This window comes from Myotis lucifugus, unplaced genomic scaffold (assembly GCF_000147115.1).
Source record: "Myotis lucifugus unplaced genomic scaffold, Myoluc2.0 scaffold_166, whole genome shotgun sequence".
NCBI classification, from domain to species: domain Eukaryota; kingdom Metazoa; phylum Chordata; class Mammalia; order Chiroptera; family Vespertilionidae; genus Myotis; species Myotis lucifugus.
The window spans coordinates 231,627-246,413 of NW_005871214.1; the positions used below are offsets into that span (position 1 = coordinate 231,627).

Here is a 14,787-nt window from a genome sequence, read left to right on the forward strand (position 1 = left end):
GCGATGCACTATAGGGATCAGAGCCTCAAGCGCCTTTGTCTCACACAGCAGCCTCTCACTCTGCCGGTAGAGAGGCAGGTGGCGGGGCCTAGTCTAAGGATTGGCCTCCACGCACCGTTCCCTTCTCTATACCCATGGCGAGGCTGATGGGCCTCTGCCTTCCACTGGGAATGGGTTCAGAGGCCTTTTTAACAGGGTTCCAGCCAGAACCTTTCAACCAACCCCAGTTGGTTATAGGGATGGAACACCTATCTGCCATCCCCAGTGTCATCGAAGGCAGATTCCAAAATAGCTGAGCCTCCATTTCTCCCAATGGGTAAAGGAGAAAATAATCATTGATCCACAGAATTGTAAAATGTAGAGAACATATGTAAGAGCACAGCAGATTTCATGGAGCCTGGTACTTAGTAGCTGCTCGGTGACTATAAATTGTCATTATTATCGTGTTAATGCTGAGAGGGGGGGGAAGGCATGATGTCACAACTGCATTATAAGGAAGTTAATGATTGTAGAAGAAAGGTACTCGTGGCCCCCCTTTGTTATCTTTCTTTACCTTGTGACATTGCAGACACAAGTCCGGATGTTTCAGGTCAAATCGAAAAGGGTTGAACAGTTTTCTTGAGAAACCCAGTTCAGGATGACAGCTCACCGCCAATTGGCTGGCTCTAGACCCAGCAAGTTGGGAAGATCACACCAGGTAAGCAGTCTGTCCCCATCACATCCAAGTTCTGATCATGCTACTCACAGGCGGAGGTTGAACAAAGTCCTTTATTCCCAGGCTCGTTCAATTTTCTATAAACCCCTATAATAGTCTGACTCTAGAAATAGGTATATTGATGATACAGTGATGGATTCACTGAGGGTTGTTATAGGTCTCGAAAAAAATCAGACATTTAGTGAGTAGGATGTTTGTTTAAAGAACACTTTTTATTTTGCAGAAATTGGGAATGCTTTAACTTATTATTTTAGTATCATTTATCCATTTAATGTGCATCCTAACTGTCTCTGGCTATGTCATTATTTTCAGTGATATGTAAACTCTGAAGGGCAAGGATGATGTCTGCTTCATTTATTTTTTAGAGCATCCAGAACAATACCATGCACACGAGGTTTTCAACCCATTTGTATGCTGCTGTTGCAGATTTGAATACAAACTGTGTCCCATACTCATAAAGAACACCAATTTAATTTTTAGTTTAGACTTTTAAGAATCAGAAATCATAGTATTATATGTAGCACAAATGTATACTTATACATCGATGAGAGAGAAACATCAATCAGCTGCCTCCTGTACATCTCCTACTGGGGATGTGCCCGCAACCCAGGTACATGCCCTTGACCGGAATCGAACCTGGGACCTTTCAGTCCGCAGGCCGACGCTCTATCCACTGAGCCAAACCGGTTTCGGCTTTAGTTTAGACTTTTAAGAACCAGAAATCATACTATTATATGTAGCACAAATGTATACTTATTGGTTTATTTTAATTTTTAAAGCATCACTATTCATTGATTTTCTATTACAAACGTCTGCTCAATGAAGAAAATGTGAAAAATGCTGAACACTATGTAGAGGACATCCAATGTCATCATTCATTCCTGTGCTGGAAGATAAATCACTTTGAACATTTTGGTATTTTTCCCCCTAAATGATTCATTTTCAAGTGCTATTAATATTATCTAATCCTTCACTCATTTTAAGACTTTCAAACGATTCTTCTCCCTGTGATTTCCATCCTTTCAGCTCGTGATCCAGTGTTCTTTCCAGGAAGAATTATTGCTTTGTTATTTCTCAATGTATTGAATTGTATTGTGAGTTAAGGGAAAGAGTGTGCCATGAGCTACTAGTGACTGACTCCTGTTTCGAAGGAAAATTTAATCCATCTTGCCCCAATGCATTTGTTGTCCTGAGAGCTAGGTGAACTACCTTTGACTGTTTCCCTAGGATTATGTCACCCACCGAGGTAACTTTCTGTTTCAGTAGGTGATGTCAAGAAACAAAACAACACCCTTTACGTGGATCAGTTTTGGAAAATAGAGACCTGCTTTATCTCCCAGGTCTTTGATGTGTTCAGTGGTTCCTGTAAGGATCTGCCTCTCTTTTGTGTTGATTGACAATACCTTTCCTATATATTTGAGCAGTCAAGCAGCCCAGGAACAGAGGGTAGAGACATTTACCCAGAGCGAGCTTCTACCACCCATTGTGACTTGCCGAGACCTTGGGCAAGTGTGAGCTCAAGAGAAGAGTTGGCTCCCGCAAGAGCAGGTGAGTGCATCTCTTCTCTGTAACCTCCTTCCTCACGAGGGGAAGTCCAAAGAGCCCTGATAAAGTGCCAGGTCAGAAGCAGGAGCTGGGAGATCCGGTTGGGAAATAAATAACTCTGCAACCTGTTTTAAGTGATAATGAATTGGGGGTGTTCTGTAAGTGCAACGTCCACTCTCACTTTAACACCCAGGTATGTTCTGTCTAGTGGGCCGAGCGTGAGGGAGAGATTCTGGCTCCTGAAAGAGCCCAGGAAATGACCAAGCTGCAGAGAGGACAGACTTACAGTAGACTGGGATTATGTGTTAGCACCCCTGAGCTTTCCATCATCTGGATTTAAATGGAATCACAACGAGGTGCCATTTCAGCAGAGGCACAGAGCGGAGGCATCGGGCAGTGAAGGGGACACACTGTTATCGAGGGCCACCAAGTCAGGTGCGGGTTTCATAACATCTGTGTATGTCCAGGCTTTGTGGCGGGTTGGGCTAGTAAAAATATAGAAGGGCGTACAATTATTATTTACCTGCCTCCCCACCTTGATTCCACATCCATCCACGACACTGAAAATATAATTTTAAGCAAACATGTAACATGGCAGCAAATACAGTGGTTCTGAAGAAAAAGAATGTGTGTGTATCCATGTATTATCTTAGGATATGCAGAATTTGGGGTGTGATTCATATTTTGTGTTCATTTTGAAGAGACCATTGAGAACAGCTTTTTTTTTTTTTTTTTTTTAACACCCAAGTCAAGTCCAGCAGTTGGGCCACAATAAGGAAAAGCCTGAGGTTGCCCCCGGAGGGTTGGGTGTCCAGTGAGCACCTGGGCCCATGGAATCCATATTGGAGTCAGTGAGAGGAAACGTAGGGCCCCTGTGGTGGAGTTCGTGGGCACCTGCAATTTCTCGGCTTATTTCTTCTGAAATGCTAAGAGCCGGGTCCCTTTGGTATCAACCTCGTTGGCCGCCCCACGGAGGGCAGCTGGATCAGCTAACAGACTCTCTTTCCCTCTCCCTCTCCCGGGAGCAGCATGAAGCTGGCGTACCTGTTCCTCGGCCCCATGGCCCTCCTCCTCCTGGCTGGCTGCTGCTGTGTCCTCAGCACCTCCAGCGGGAACCTGCGCACCTTTGTGGGCTGTGCCGTCAGGGAGTTTACTTTCCTGGCCAAGAAGCCGGGCTGCAGGGGCCTTCGGATCACCACCGATGCCTGCTGGGGCCGCTGTGAGACCTGGGAGGTGAGTCCAGGGCAGGTCCACTTGGCCTGATTTCTAAGCATCTGCTTTTTCCTGCAGAGTTTAAAAAAATACCAATTAGTTTCCTGGCTGGTGTGGCTCAGTGGTTGAGTGTTAACCCATGAACCTGAAGTCTAGGTTTGATTCCCTGTCAGGGCACATGCCCGGATTGTGGGCTCGATCCCCAGTAGGGGGTGTGTAGGAGTTAGCTGATCAATGATTCTCATCATTGATATTTCTATCTCTCTCTCCCTTTCCCTTCTTCTCTCTGAAATCAATTAAAAAACTCACACAATTATTTGGCGTGCTCCAAAAAAAAAAAAACAAAAAAAAAAAAAACAAAAACAAAAAAACAAAAAAACAACCTGAAAGAAACCCGATCTTGTCCCTCTAATAATGCATTGGTAAAATTAATAATTTTACTTGCGTGTATCTGTGTATTTGGGAATCATCTCTGTGAGGTTAAGACGTGCTATTATTCTACCCACTTTACAGATGACATGGAGGAATCTGAGGGATAAGTAACTGCAGAGTCATGTTTATTCCTGTAGTGCAAAGGTGGGAATAAATTCTTGGTCCAAGCAAGTAACCAAAACTCTCACAGTGTCCTCCCAGCTGTGATGACGCCAGCCAAGGGACAGCCCTGAGCTGTATAGCGGGTGAGGGTGGATCCTCAGTCCTGCCTCAGTGCCTCTCCCAAAGCCCTGCCCCCGTCCCACCCACCCACTCAGGATTATCACTGGCAGAGCCATTAAGTTCCTTTATATTGAATTATATTCAGTCCTTTCAGCAGCATTGCATTTAAAATGGGGATAAAAATCTCAAAGTTAGAACCCTATAGGGCTGTGATGAGGATGTGTTTGCTGGGTGAGAAGAGAGAAGGCCATTCGGCACCCCATCAAATTACACTGAGTGGCTGCTAACTCTTCCCCCTGAGCTCTGAATTGGTGATAATGAAGGACCAGCTCTGATCTTGTCACCAGCTCAGAAATCATTAAGGACCACCCACTACTGCCAATTCAGTGCCCAACTTTCAAGGTCTGTAGCAATGTGACGCCTGGCTGTTTCCCCAGCGGCTATACATAGCCTGAGGTCTGGCCTTGTCAGATTGATTTTTAAAGGTTTTATTAAACACCCTTCATGAGATCTCACCTTCGGTCCTTTTTGTATCCTTTCTCATCCCCACCTGTCATCACCAGACTTCTTCTTTGAGGCCCATCTCCAGAGCTGACTCCTTCCCAGGGGCCTTCTGACTCCCTGGTCGGCCTATGACCCTACCCTGCCTTGCATCTTACTTCCTTGTCCACAATACAACTCTAGATTTGAAGTTTTTTCAAGGCATAGATGAATTCTTGCACCTTTTACAGCTCTTGTCAAAGTCATGTACGAACAAGGCATTCATAAATACCGGTTGATTTACATGGGATTGACCTCTCCCTGGAGTTACGGTGTTAATCCTGTCGCTTAATCAACACCAACTTAGAAGCCCTTGAGCGCCACGAGAGGACACTGCCATTAGGAAAGCTGTCCTTCTGTTCAGGGACTCGGACAGCAATCTGCTGTCACTTAGACAAATGATGGCCCCACGACAGGGATTGGGTTATGGTGATGAACCTCCGAATTAAATGAAACACCAAATTAGCTTTATTTTTGCATCATTTAGGGGCTTGAGACCTAGTAGCCAAATGAAAATGTAGTTGCTAAGGATACTGTGGCTGTGACTTGACATCACACATTCTCAGGGAACTTTGACACCTTCTCATATTCAGGGTTTGGCCTGGTGGTGACCCCTCTGCTCCAATTCCACTTGGGGGCTCTTTGGAGCTCTTTCTGGGCCCAAGTCTCAAACCACCATTTCCCTCAATTCTGTCTTCTCCTTCTTCATTGATGAATGTCTTTAATTGGATCATGGTCACCCACAGGAGGTCACAGGAGAAATGGAAGCAGCAAGGCCATTAGAGACAGGATTCTCCTTGATGCTAGCTAGCTTTTATTTATGCCTTTATTGTGCTGTGAAAAGGGAGGTTACTTATAGAAAATAAATAAAAGGATGAGCTTTACTTTCCCAGCAATCTGAAAATTTCTGAGATAAAAAGCACTTATTTTTGGTAACTTAACTGGGAGCACATCTGAAAATAGGATGTTCATGATGAGAAAGTGGCTGCATTTACTTTGAAGGTCGAACGTTGCTGAAAATAGCCTTTGCTCATGGCCTAGGTTTAGGGTTTCCAGATTTAGCAAAAAATAAACCCAAAACAGAATAATACCACAATGCATTAAACTTGGATGCCAGAGAAACACAACTTTTGGGGGGTATAAGTCTGCCCCATACCGGCCTGCTCTTGTGTTGGCTGTTGTCATTCTTTTATTTGACCATCTAAGGCTGCGGTTCTCAACCTGTGGGTCGCGACCCCTTTGGGAAACACATATTACAGTGGTTCTCAACCTTCCTAATGCCGCGACCCTTTAATACAGTTCCTCATGTTGTCGTGACCCCCAACCATAAAATTATTTTCGTTGCTACTTCATAACTGTAATTTTCCTACTGTTATGAATCGTAATGTAAGTATCTGATATGCAGGATGTATTTTCATTGTTATAAATTGAACATAATTAAAGCATAGTGATTAATCACAAAAACAATATGTAATTATATATGTGTTTTCCGATGGTCTTAGGCGTTCGACCCCCAAAGGGGTCGCAATCCACAGGTTGGCAACCCACAGGTTGAGAACCGCTGATCTAAGGGAAAAGAGGCCAGTGCCCTGACTAAATAGTCAGGTGCTGCATGTGTAAAACATTCTTGCGGCACCTCGGTTGAAAAGCGCTGTTCTAATGGCTCCCTGTTTTCTACCTGTGGGGACAGAAGCCCATTCTGGAGCCCCCCTACATCGAAGCCCACCACCGAGTCTGTACCTACAACGAGACCAAACAAGTGACCGTCAAGCTGCCCAGCTGTGCCCCGGGGGTCGACCCTTTCTACACCTACCCCGTGGCCGTCCGCTGTGACTGCGGGGCCTGCTCCACTGCCACCACCGAGTGCGAGACCATCTGACGCTGGCGTGGCCTGCAGCACGGGTGGCAGCCTTGAGCCTCGCAGACCCACCGGCACGGGCAGCACCAGCAGCACCAGCAGCGATGACCCCTGGAGTCGAGGACTGTTTAATTTGGACCACACTGTGGAGGAGGTTGCCTGTCTCCCTTGGGTTCAGCTCAGGCACCAGGCCCGGAGGCAGCACACAGCTAACAAAATGCAAAGCCATATCTGTGCCTTCACTAGCATAAGTTCTCCTGTTCACACACCTGCAAATTAATTTTCCTCTACCTTGAAGCTCAGGACATAATCTGTATAGCACCATCGTGGGTTTATAACACGCCAGTGGGTTCAATGCAGTGGGCGTAATTAGGAAATGAGGCTAGGAAGTCTTTAAATTCTCATGTCCTCCTTAATGACTGGCCTCCAATAGATTTATGACAAAAGGGCCAGAAATCAATAAAACCACTGCTTTAGTCCCCCTGCCTCCACCCCAAATCCCACTGCAAGCTTCCTTAGAGAAAGTCCTCCCTCTCCTTGGAACTGGGCAATTATCAAAGCAGGTAGGGAAATGGTAGCTCAAAAGGAAAGGAATCTGGATTTGGGTGATTCTTTTTTCAAGCAAAATTCCCTAAGTCCCCTCAAGATCCTTAATAAAGAGGCTCCTTTTAAATAAAAGTTCTCTGGAACAATAGGGAGTGGCAGCTATCATTTACACTTAAAAACTTACAAAATTAAACTTGTGTTTTTAGACTCATGGGATGCTCTCCCAAAGCTATGCCCCAAATGATGAACCACAAATATCCTTTCCCATTTATAGCCTATTTGAAATTGAAATTGTAATTTTTTTTTAAACTCAGAAAAAATGTTTGTAAGGGGTAAGACTGCATTGCTGGCTCGGGGAACGTGATTGTGTAGCTGTTGCCCTCTCTAAAGCCTCTGGCAGCTGGTCCTCTGGCTCTTTTAAAACTCCAGTGCTTTGCAAGTGTCTTTAATTCTGACATTTTGGGGGTTGAAATTGACCTTGTTCCTTTTCCACAATGTGCCGTAAGAATCTTATTACTGCAAATAAAGCCTGTCTTCTGTCTTTTGAATTGATGAGAACTTTCCAAAATAGTTTTTAATACACCTGGGACAACAATAACAAACCCTCTTTAAAATGAACCATGAGGTTCCTTGTACCTTCATGTAGGATGTCGTGTTTAGGAAGGAATACACAGAGCCGGCTGGGTAGCGTGAGTCCCTGAAGTTTCTATCCCTGATGCATCACCGCTGGGAGCCAGGAGTCCTCTTTGAGTGGGGGAATCAAGGAGTCCCCATGAAAACAGTAAAGCAAAAGTTGGGATGATGGTCAGGGATTGGGATGCTGAAGTGGACATCTGGAAGCAACATCCACCCCACTCTTCAGTGCAGATCTGTTTTGGGAGGCAAGAAAGTCAACCCTAGCGTGACAAGGAGTTGAGTGCCTGGGGCCTCTGGGCGGACGGTGGGCGGTGACAGGGGGTAATACCTGGTAGCGCCACTCACATGTTCTCAACCCATCCCTGAGCACGTCCCTCTGGACTTTTTGAGAGAAAGGGCTGCTTCTTAAGGAAACTTAGGGTGAAGAGGCAGAGGTTATGGCTGGCCAGAATTTGAGAAATTCATCAGTAAGGGCCCTGGCAGTAAACAAATGACACACTGCAGTGGGACATTGAGGAGAGTTTGAGCAGAGTTAGGGAAACCAACAAGGGCTGTGAAACACTTCTAAACACTTGTTTAGAAGCAACGGGCAGCCCTAGGCTAAAGCAGTGGTCGGCAAACTCATTGGTCAACAGAGCCAAATATCAACAGTACAATGATTGAAATTTCTTTTGAGAGCCAAATTTTTTAAACTTAAACTATATAGGTAGGTACATTGTTATTAACTTAATTAGGGTACTCCTAAGGCTTAGGAAGAGCCACACTCAAGGGGCCAAAGAGCCGCATGTGGCTCGCGAGCCGCAGTTTGCCGACCACAGGTAAAGGAACAAGGAGGGGAAGTGACTATCAGACCCCAAAGAGAACTGTAGGAGAGGGACGCATAGGAAGATGCAGCCATCACCAAACTGAGGCCCGGTGGGGAGGGAGGCTGGCACACACCCACCTCACTCTGCTCCCATGCCTGGATCTCCTGCCCAATCAGACTGGAAGGCAGGGAGTGAGGGAGCCCATTGACCCACTCCATAGATGCCGGCCTCCTGGGAAGCAGGGGCTATGTTCGCCTGGCAGGTCAGGTGGACACGCCCTTCAATAAGGCCATATAAGGGATGCACAGGTGAGGGGCGCGGGCATCACGGGAAGCTGGGCTGGATCATGGCGGTCCTTTGTAGACTGGGGGTGATGGCAGGAGAAACTGCCCTGAAACCGAGCTTCCCGGTGTCAGGGGAAGGGAACGGGGTTCTGAAATAACAGACCAGTCGTGACACGTGCCGTAAGCGGCGTAATTGCTGTACCGGCAGCAGAGCGCCTGGCAGCCAGGGGCCTCCGATCTGCAGGGTCTCTGGGGCTGTTCCTAGTCCGTGGTGTTCAAACACTTCCATAGTAAACACACATTGTAATCAGAAAAGTTATTAATTAGCAGGAGGAGACTATCTCTGTCAGTGCTCAACTCAAATCCTTTCAAATCTCTCTCTTCACCTTTCCTTTCTCCTTCTCTCTTTCACTCCCCTCACTGCCACAAGTATTTATGAACTCTAATTTTGTGCAAGGCACCGTGTTTGGGAAATAAAGCTATAAATATTACTGCATTGTATAGCTTTCTGGCCATAAGCAGGATCCTTTTTATTAATTTTTTGTAATTCTTGTGTCAACCACACTCAGAGGCATTGCTGTTACCCTTCTTCGGGCGATGACACCAAAGCTCAGAAAGGTCGAGCACCTGGCCCCAGAGAGACAGCGGATAGACAGCGCGCCAGGTTCCTCTGACCCAGAACCAAACTCTCCCTACGGAGCACGAAGCCTTCCTTCTCGGAGAGCTCCTTCCGAGTCATTCCTGCCGGAGAAGCCTTTACATTATTGCTGTCAGCCTCTCTCCCCACCGATGAGCAAGTTTGCAGTTTCTTCTGGAGGTGCCTAATGCAGACTGGGGTTGTTTTATGGAGGTTGCAAATTTTCTCTAGTTTCCTATATAACCTCTAGGAAGACAATGCTTTACTGTTGCTCAGATCACAGCTGATACCAGGAGAGACTGAGGGGGGGGGGGTGGGGGAGGAAGGAGCAGGGCCTCGGAGGGGAATTCGGAGAGACTGCTGCTGAGAGGAAGGTTGTGTGCTCGCAACTCACTGCCCAGATAATGTGAGCGCTGGGTGTAGGGGAATGATGGTGCTTGTAGGGGAGCGCTGGATAAAACCAACTCTCAGCAGCTCCCTACTCTCGGAAATACGTTTATTTTGCAATTAACAAAAGGTAAGGGGAATTTCCCGGATTCCCCCTCGCAAGAGCATGTTGGAATGGAGAGTATGGATTCTCACAGCTCATTCCACTTCTGGGTTTATTAGCTCCATGGATGGAGATGAATGTGATTGTTTGAAGGTCTAGACCAGTGATGGCGAACCTTTTGAGCTCGGCGTGTCAGCATTTTGAAAAACCCTAACTTAACTCTGGTGCCGTGTCACATATAGAAATTTGTTGATATTTGCAACCATAGTAAAACAAAGACTTATATTTTTGATATTTATTTTATATATTTAAATACCATTTAACAAAGAAAAATCAACCAAAAAATGAGTTTGCGTGTCACCTCTGACACGTGTGTCATAGGTTCGCCATCACTGGTCTAGGCTGAAATGCTGGTTGTAGCGCTTCTGGAGTGAAGGGGCTGCTAAAGGCCTCTGAGGAGATGGTTTCTATTAAAGGAACAAGAAATAGGGAAAGGATGAGAACAAGAGGAGCAGGTACAAAGCACTGTGACCTGGAGGTTGGGCAGATACTTGTCTCTAAAGGAGAAGAATGTGAGGGGTTATTCTATTCTCTGTTCCAGGTCCTGGTTACGAGGAGTAAAGCAAACAGTTCCTAAGGTTTTGGCTTTGTATTTGCCTCTTAAGTTCTTCCGGCTGTGCCATTTCTTTAGCATACTGGGTAACTGAGTTAACAAAAAAGACTTCCTGATACACAGAATCAATTACATGCTTTGACTTTGATTGCTAAAAAACTGGGGCTTCTGGCCCAGCCGGTGTGGCTCAGTGCTTGAGCATTGACCTATGAACCAGGAGGTCATAGTTCGATTCCCACTCGGGGCACATGCCCAGGTTGTGGGCTTGATCCCCAGTAGGGGACGCGTGCAAGAGGCAGCCGATTATTGTTTCTCTCTCATCATTGATGTTTCTATCTCTCTCCCCCTCTCCCTTCCTCTCTGAAATCAATAAAAATATATTTTTTAAAAATTGGGGCTTCTGGAAAATCATTCAAACCCACAATACAACCACTTCCCCAAAGCCAACCAACCAACCAGACAACATTCCCCCAAAGAGAAAAAAAACATTTTATTTTAACAAAGAATATCAATATCAAAATGAGAATGGTAACTTTTTTGGGGGTGATGTTGAAGATAGGATTTTCAGCAAGGAACAGATGAAAATATCCCGAGGTTGCATATACTATTATACAACTTAAAATCATTTGAAGGAGCATCTGTTCACCTAAAATATACTATACACACAATAAAGGATATAGGTGCATCATAAATGGCCATTCTCTTGAGAAAGTGTACATGCAGGATTATGCACTTAAAATAGAAATTTAACCCTGTTTGTTTGCATGTTCTTTCTACAGGAAACGCACGAACAGATCATGCCTCACTGTGTTGGTCACGCAGATGCCTGAGGTGTCTACAACACGGTGAGGTGCAGCTTCAGAGGAAGGTGAGCTAAGCTTCAAGGCTCTCTCAAACCTCCAATTTCCATTTCCCTCTTGGAGTCTGCATATGGAAATGAAAACATTTTGGGGACCAATGTTACTGAGTGGAATTAAGACATCCAGCCTTTTAACATATGTGGGAAATGTTTTTAAGATGAAGATTTTGCTCAGCTTTTGGCTCCTGCTTGTGCAAGCTCAGAAGCTAATGCTGAAATATCTCCCCAATTGAAACATAAGTACCAGGTAATGAGAAACCGAGTCCAGCTGAAATCGGCTGCAGATTCCAGCATTAACAAATCCAGAGCCAACTTCAGGACACAGCCAAAGGAACTACTGTAGCACCCGTTCACTCATGCCAACCTCTGGAAGCTGCAGACAGGTGGAGGGAAAGAAGCCAGTGGGCTCTGATCCGGGGGTCTTCTTCTTTAGCACTTAATTCTTCCTTTTTAAAAATATATTTTTAAAATTTATTTCAGAGAGGAAGGGAGAGGGAGAGAGAGAGAAACATCAATGATGAGAGAGAATCATTGATGGGCTGCCTCCTGCAGGCCTCCGACTGGGGATCAAGCCCACAACTGGGGCATGTGCCCTTGACCAGAATGGAACCTGGAACCCTTCAGTCCGTAGGCTGACACTCTATCCACTGGGCCAAACCAGCTAGGGCAGCACTTCATTATTTCAATGTGCTTCATTCAGTAGAAACATTTTTATTCAAATGAAGAGAGGCTCTCAGATATCTTGGACTGGGATTTCATGTTATTGTCATAGTAAAGGGACAGTGACTCAAACATTTAAAAATTACAAGTAAATAGATCCTTGAAGAGAGATTGATTATGGATGCCAGTTCTCTTGCCTTATTCATTTCTCCTGAAGGAGATAAACTAGACTTTGCTGTACGGGCTGGGGAAGGAAGTGGCTGTGGGTGTGCAGGGCCATGGAGGCTGCCGGAGGGCAGGCAGTCCCGTGTGAGACACTTTAGGCAGCTCGCACCAGTGGTTACGAGCAAGCAATCAGGGTGCACCTGCAATAATGAACCTAATCCTTGGTAAGACTCCGCTTTTGGGTTTGACTAAACCCTTCCAAGAACGCCAGCCACATTGGGTAGCCAAGCTGCTCCCAGATGTAAACACTTTCCCAGTTTAAAAGCCTTTCAGTGTAACAGCATCTTGAAGACAAGTGGGTTCCTGCAGCCGAGAGCGTGAAGGCAGACCTGTCGGCAGGGCCGAGGGAAGCTGCTGCAGGAAGCGGAAGCCGGCCCCGGGCAGAGGAGGTGACGCCGTGAGGACTGGGTGTGCTCAGAGACATCAGGTGCTTTTTCTGCCATTTCCAGGGGCAGAGGGAGTGGCAACCCTCATGCTCTTTCTTCATTTGTTTGAAGGGAGGTAGGATTTGCCTCCAGAACTTCTCCAGCAGCAGTGGAACTTGAATTAGAGACGGTAGGCTTCAGTGTGTGTGTGAGTGCAAGTGTGTACTTTTCAAAAGGGCTCTTGTACACAAGGTGGGATGTCGGCGGGAGAACAAAGCTGTTCCCTGTGACGGTTAGTAAAAGCTTGTTGACTAGGTGACTACAACTCTGGTCTGTGCTCGGGGCCTGCAAACAGAAAGACCTCTGGGGAGCGCCCTGCTGAGAGGGCGAGCTGTTTGCAGTCAATCTATTCTGGCATCTAGAGCGCTGTGTCTTCATGACGTTTCACCAGAAACTTTATGCCTCAGAAATGTGTTTTGTCTCCATTTTCTAACTTCATGTGATATGAATCTCTCTTATTTCTTCATGGAAAACCATTCTAGGGAGCATTTTTTTTATCCCCCTATAAACACCAGAGAGGCGTTCAGAACAGCAGTCCTTCAGAGTTAGCAGAGTTAGCAGATCTTTCTCTTTTGATTCCAAAACCTGCCTTTTCCTTTTCTGCAGCTGGGCAGCACATGACAAAAAAAGAAAGGGCTTCCAAAAACCTTCTTATCCATCCAGTAAACGAACAACTCAAATATCAGCTTAAGGAATACCCAGAAGGTAGCATCTGAGAGGCAAGCGAAGCTGATGGTTTCTTCAGCAGGTAGTGATGTGTCTGGATGTAAAGACTGGTGATAAGCATGGTTGTCTCATAAATCAGCATTCTCAAATATCACTGTGCCCATGAATCACCCAGGGTCTTAGTAAAATGCAGATTTGGGCCCAGCCAGCATGGCTCAGTGATTGAGCATTGACCTATGAATCAGGAGGTCAGGGTTAAATTCCCAGTCAGGGCACATGGCCAGGTGGCAGGGTTGATCTTCAGTGTGGGGTGTGCCTCCAGGAGGCAGCCAATCAATGATTCTTTCTCATTATTGATGTTTCTCTCTCTCTCTCTCTCCCTCTCCCTTTCTCTCTGAAATAAAAAAAATAAAATAAAATGCAGATTTGGATTCATTAAGTCTGGAGTGGGCCTGAGGTTCTATAGTCCTAACTAGCTCCCAGGAAATGTTCACGTTGTTGGTTCCTGGCCTACACTTTGAGTAGCAAAGGGCTAGACAATGTTCCCACTTTCTCAGAGGCCTGGGGAAGGCAGTTTCCTTGACTGGTTGCTGGAGACACCCTCAGACTACCCAGAAATGAAAGTAGGAGAAAAGACGAATGACTTAAAAGTCAGAATATGGCACAAAACAAATTGCAAGGTTAAAGAGAACATGAAATAATATGCCATTAATTGTGATAAGTAGACATAGAAAAGCCATTACGTAAGAAGAAGATTGCGAGAAAGCCGACCCTGAGCAGGCCAGCCAGCCTTCCCTTGTCAGGTCGTGTCCTCTGTGGAGATGACACGGGGAGAAACAGGGGCTGTTTCAAGTGGGATAAAATCCTGCTGAGATGTCCTTACACAGCAGTTGCTGTTTACTCAGAGCAAAAACAATTTAAGTCAGGCGATGAGAAGAACGTAGAATTTTGAACCTTCTGGCCCAGGGCTCCTCTAGGGAGAAAAAAACATCCAATTCCTTAAAAATAATTGATTTAAAAAGTGGTAGTGGGTGATACTTTTAGGTATTTACAAAGCTGCCACAAGCATATCACCTTGCCATGAAAGAGTTTTTATTATTTCTCCAAAGAATTAACATAAACTCAAAAGACTGACTTGTGCAGGGTCCCTGGGAGGCTAAGTGGGCTCTGATGGCTTCTGGGCAGGACGCGGTTCTGGGCCTTGGGGACCCTCTCCTCAGATTGCCCCAGACATCATATTCCTAAAACAGGGAGCAGAACCTGTTCACCAATCAAAGATGACTGCATATCCTGGAAGGCTTGGAGGACATGGCTGAAAATGCAACAAAATTACTTCAGCTAGAGAGTATCCTGAAGTTTCCGAGTCACCCCAGAACTCAGAACAAAGTGAAATGACCAGGGTAGAACATGTTTAAA

The 14,787-nt window shown here is 45.7% G+C and overlaps 1 protein-coding gene across 1 annotated transcript; it reads left to right on the forward strand.

Moving 5' to 3' along the window:
* Positions 1-1,844: 1,844 nt before the first annotated feature.
* Positions 1,845-7,527, forward strand: GPHB5 (glycoprotein hormone beta 5). Its single transcript, XM_006096022.3, has 3 exons — positions 1,845-2,263; positions 3,289-3,493; positions 6,357-7,527. The coding sequence occupies exons 2-3, from the start codon at positions 3,290-3,292 to the stop codon at positions 6,543-6,545; spliced, it is 393 nt and encodes a 130-aa protein (XP_006096084.1). The 5' UTR covers positions 1,845-2,263; position 3,289; the 3' UTR covers positions 6,546-7,527.
* The last annotated feature ends 7,260 nt before the right edge of the window (positions 7,528-14,787 follow it).

Bases quoted from the DNA above. Each gene is read 5' to 3' on its own strand.
- GPHB5 (XM_006096022.3), top strand. From the start codon at position 3,290: ATGAAGCTGGCGTACCTGTTCCTCGGCCCCATGGCCCTCCTCCTCCTG. The intron at 3,494-6,356 runs GTGAGTCCAGGG...CTGTGGGGACAG, and splicing joins GCCGCTGTGAGACCTGGGAG to AAGCCCATTCTGGAGCCCCC.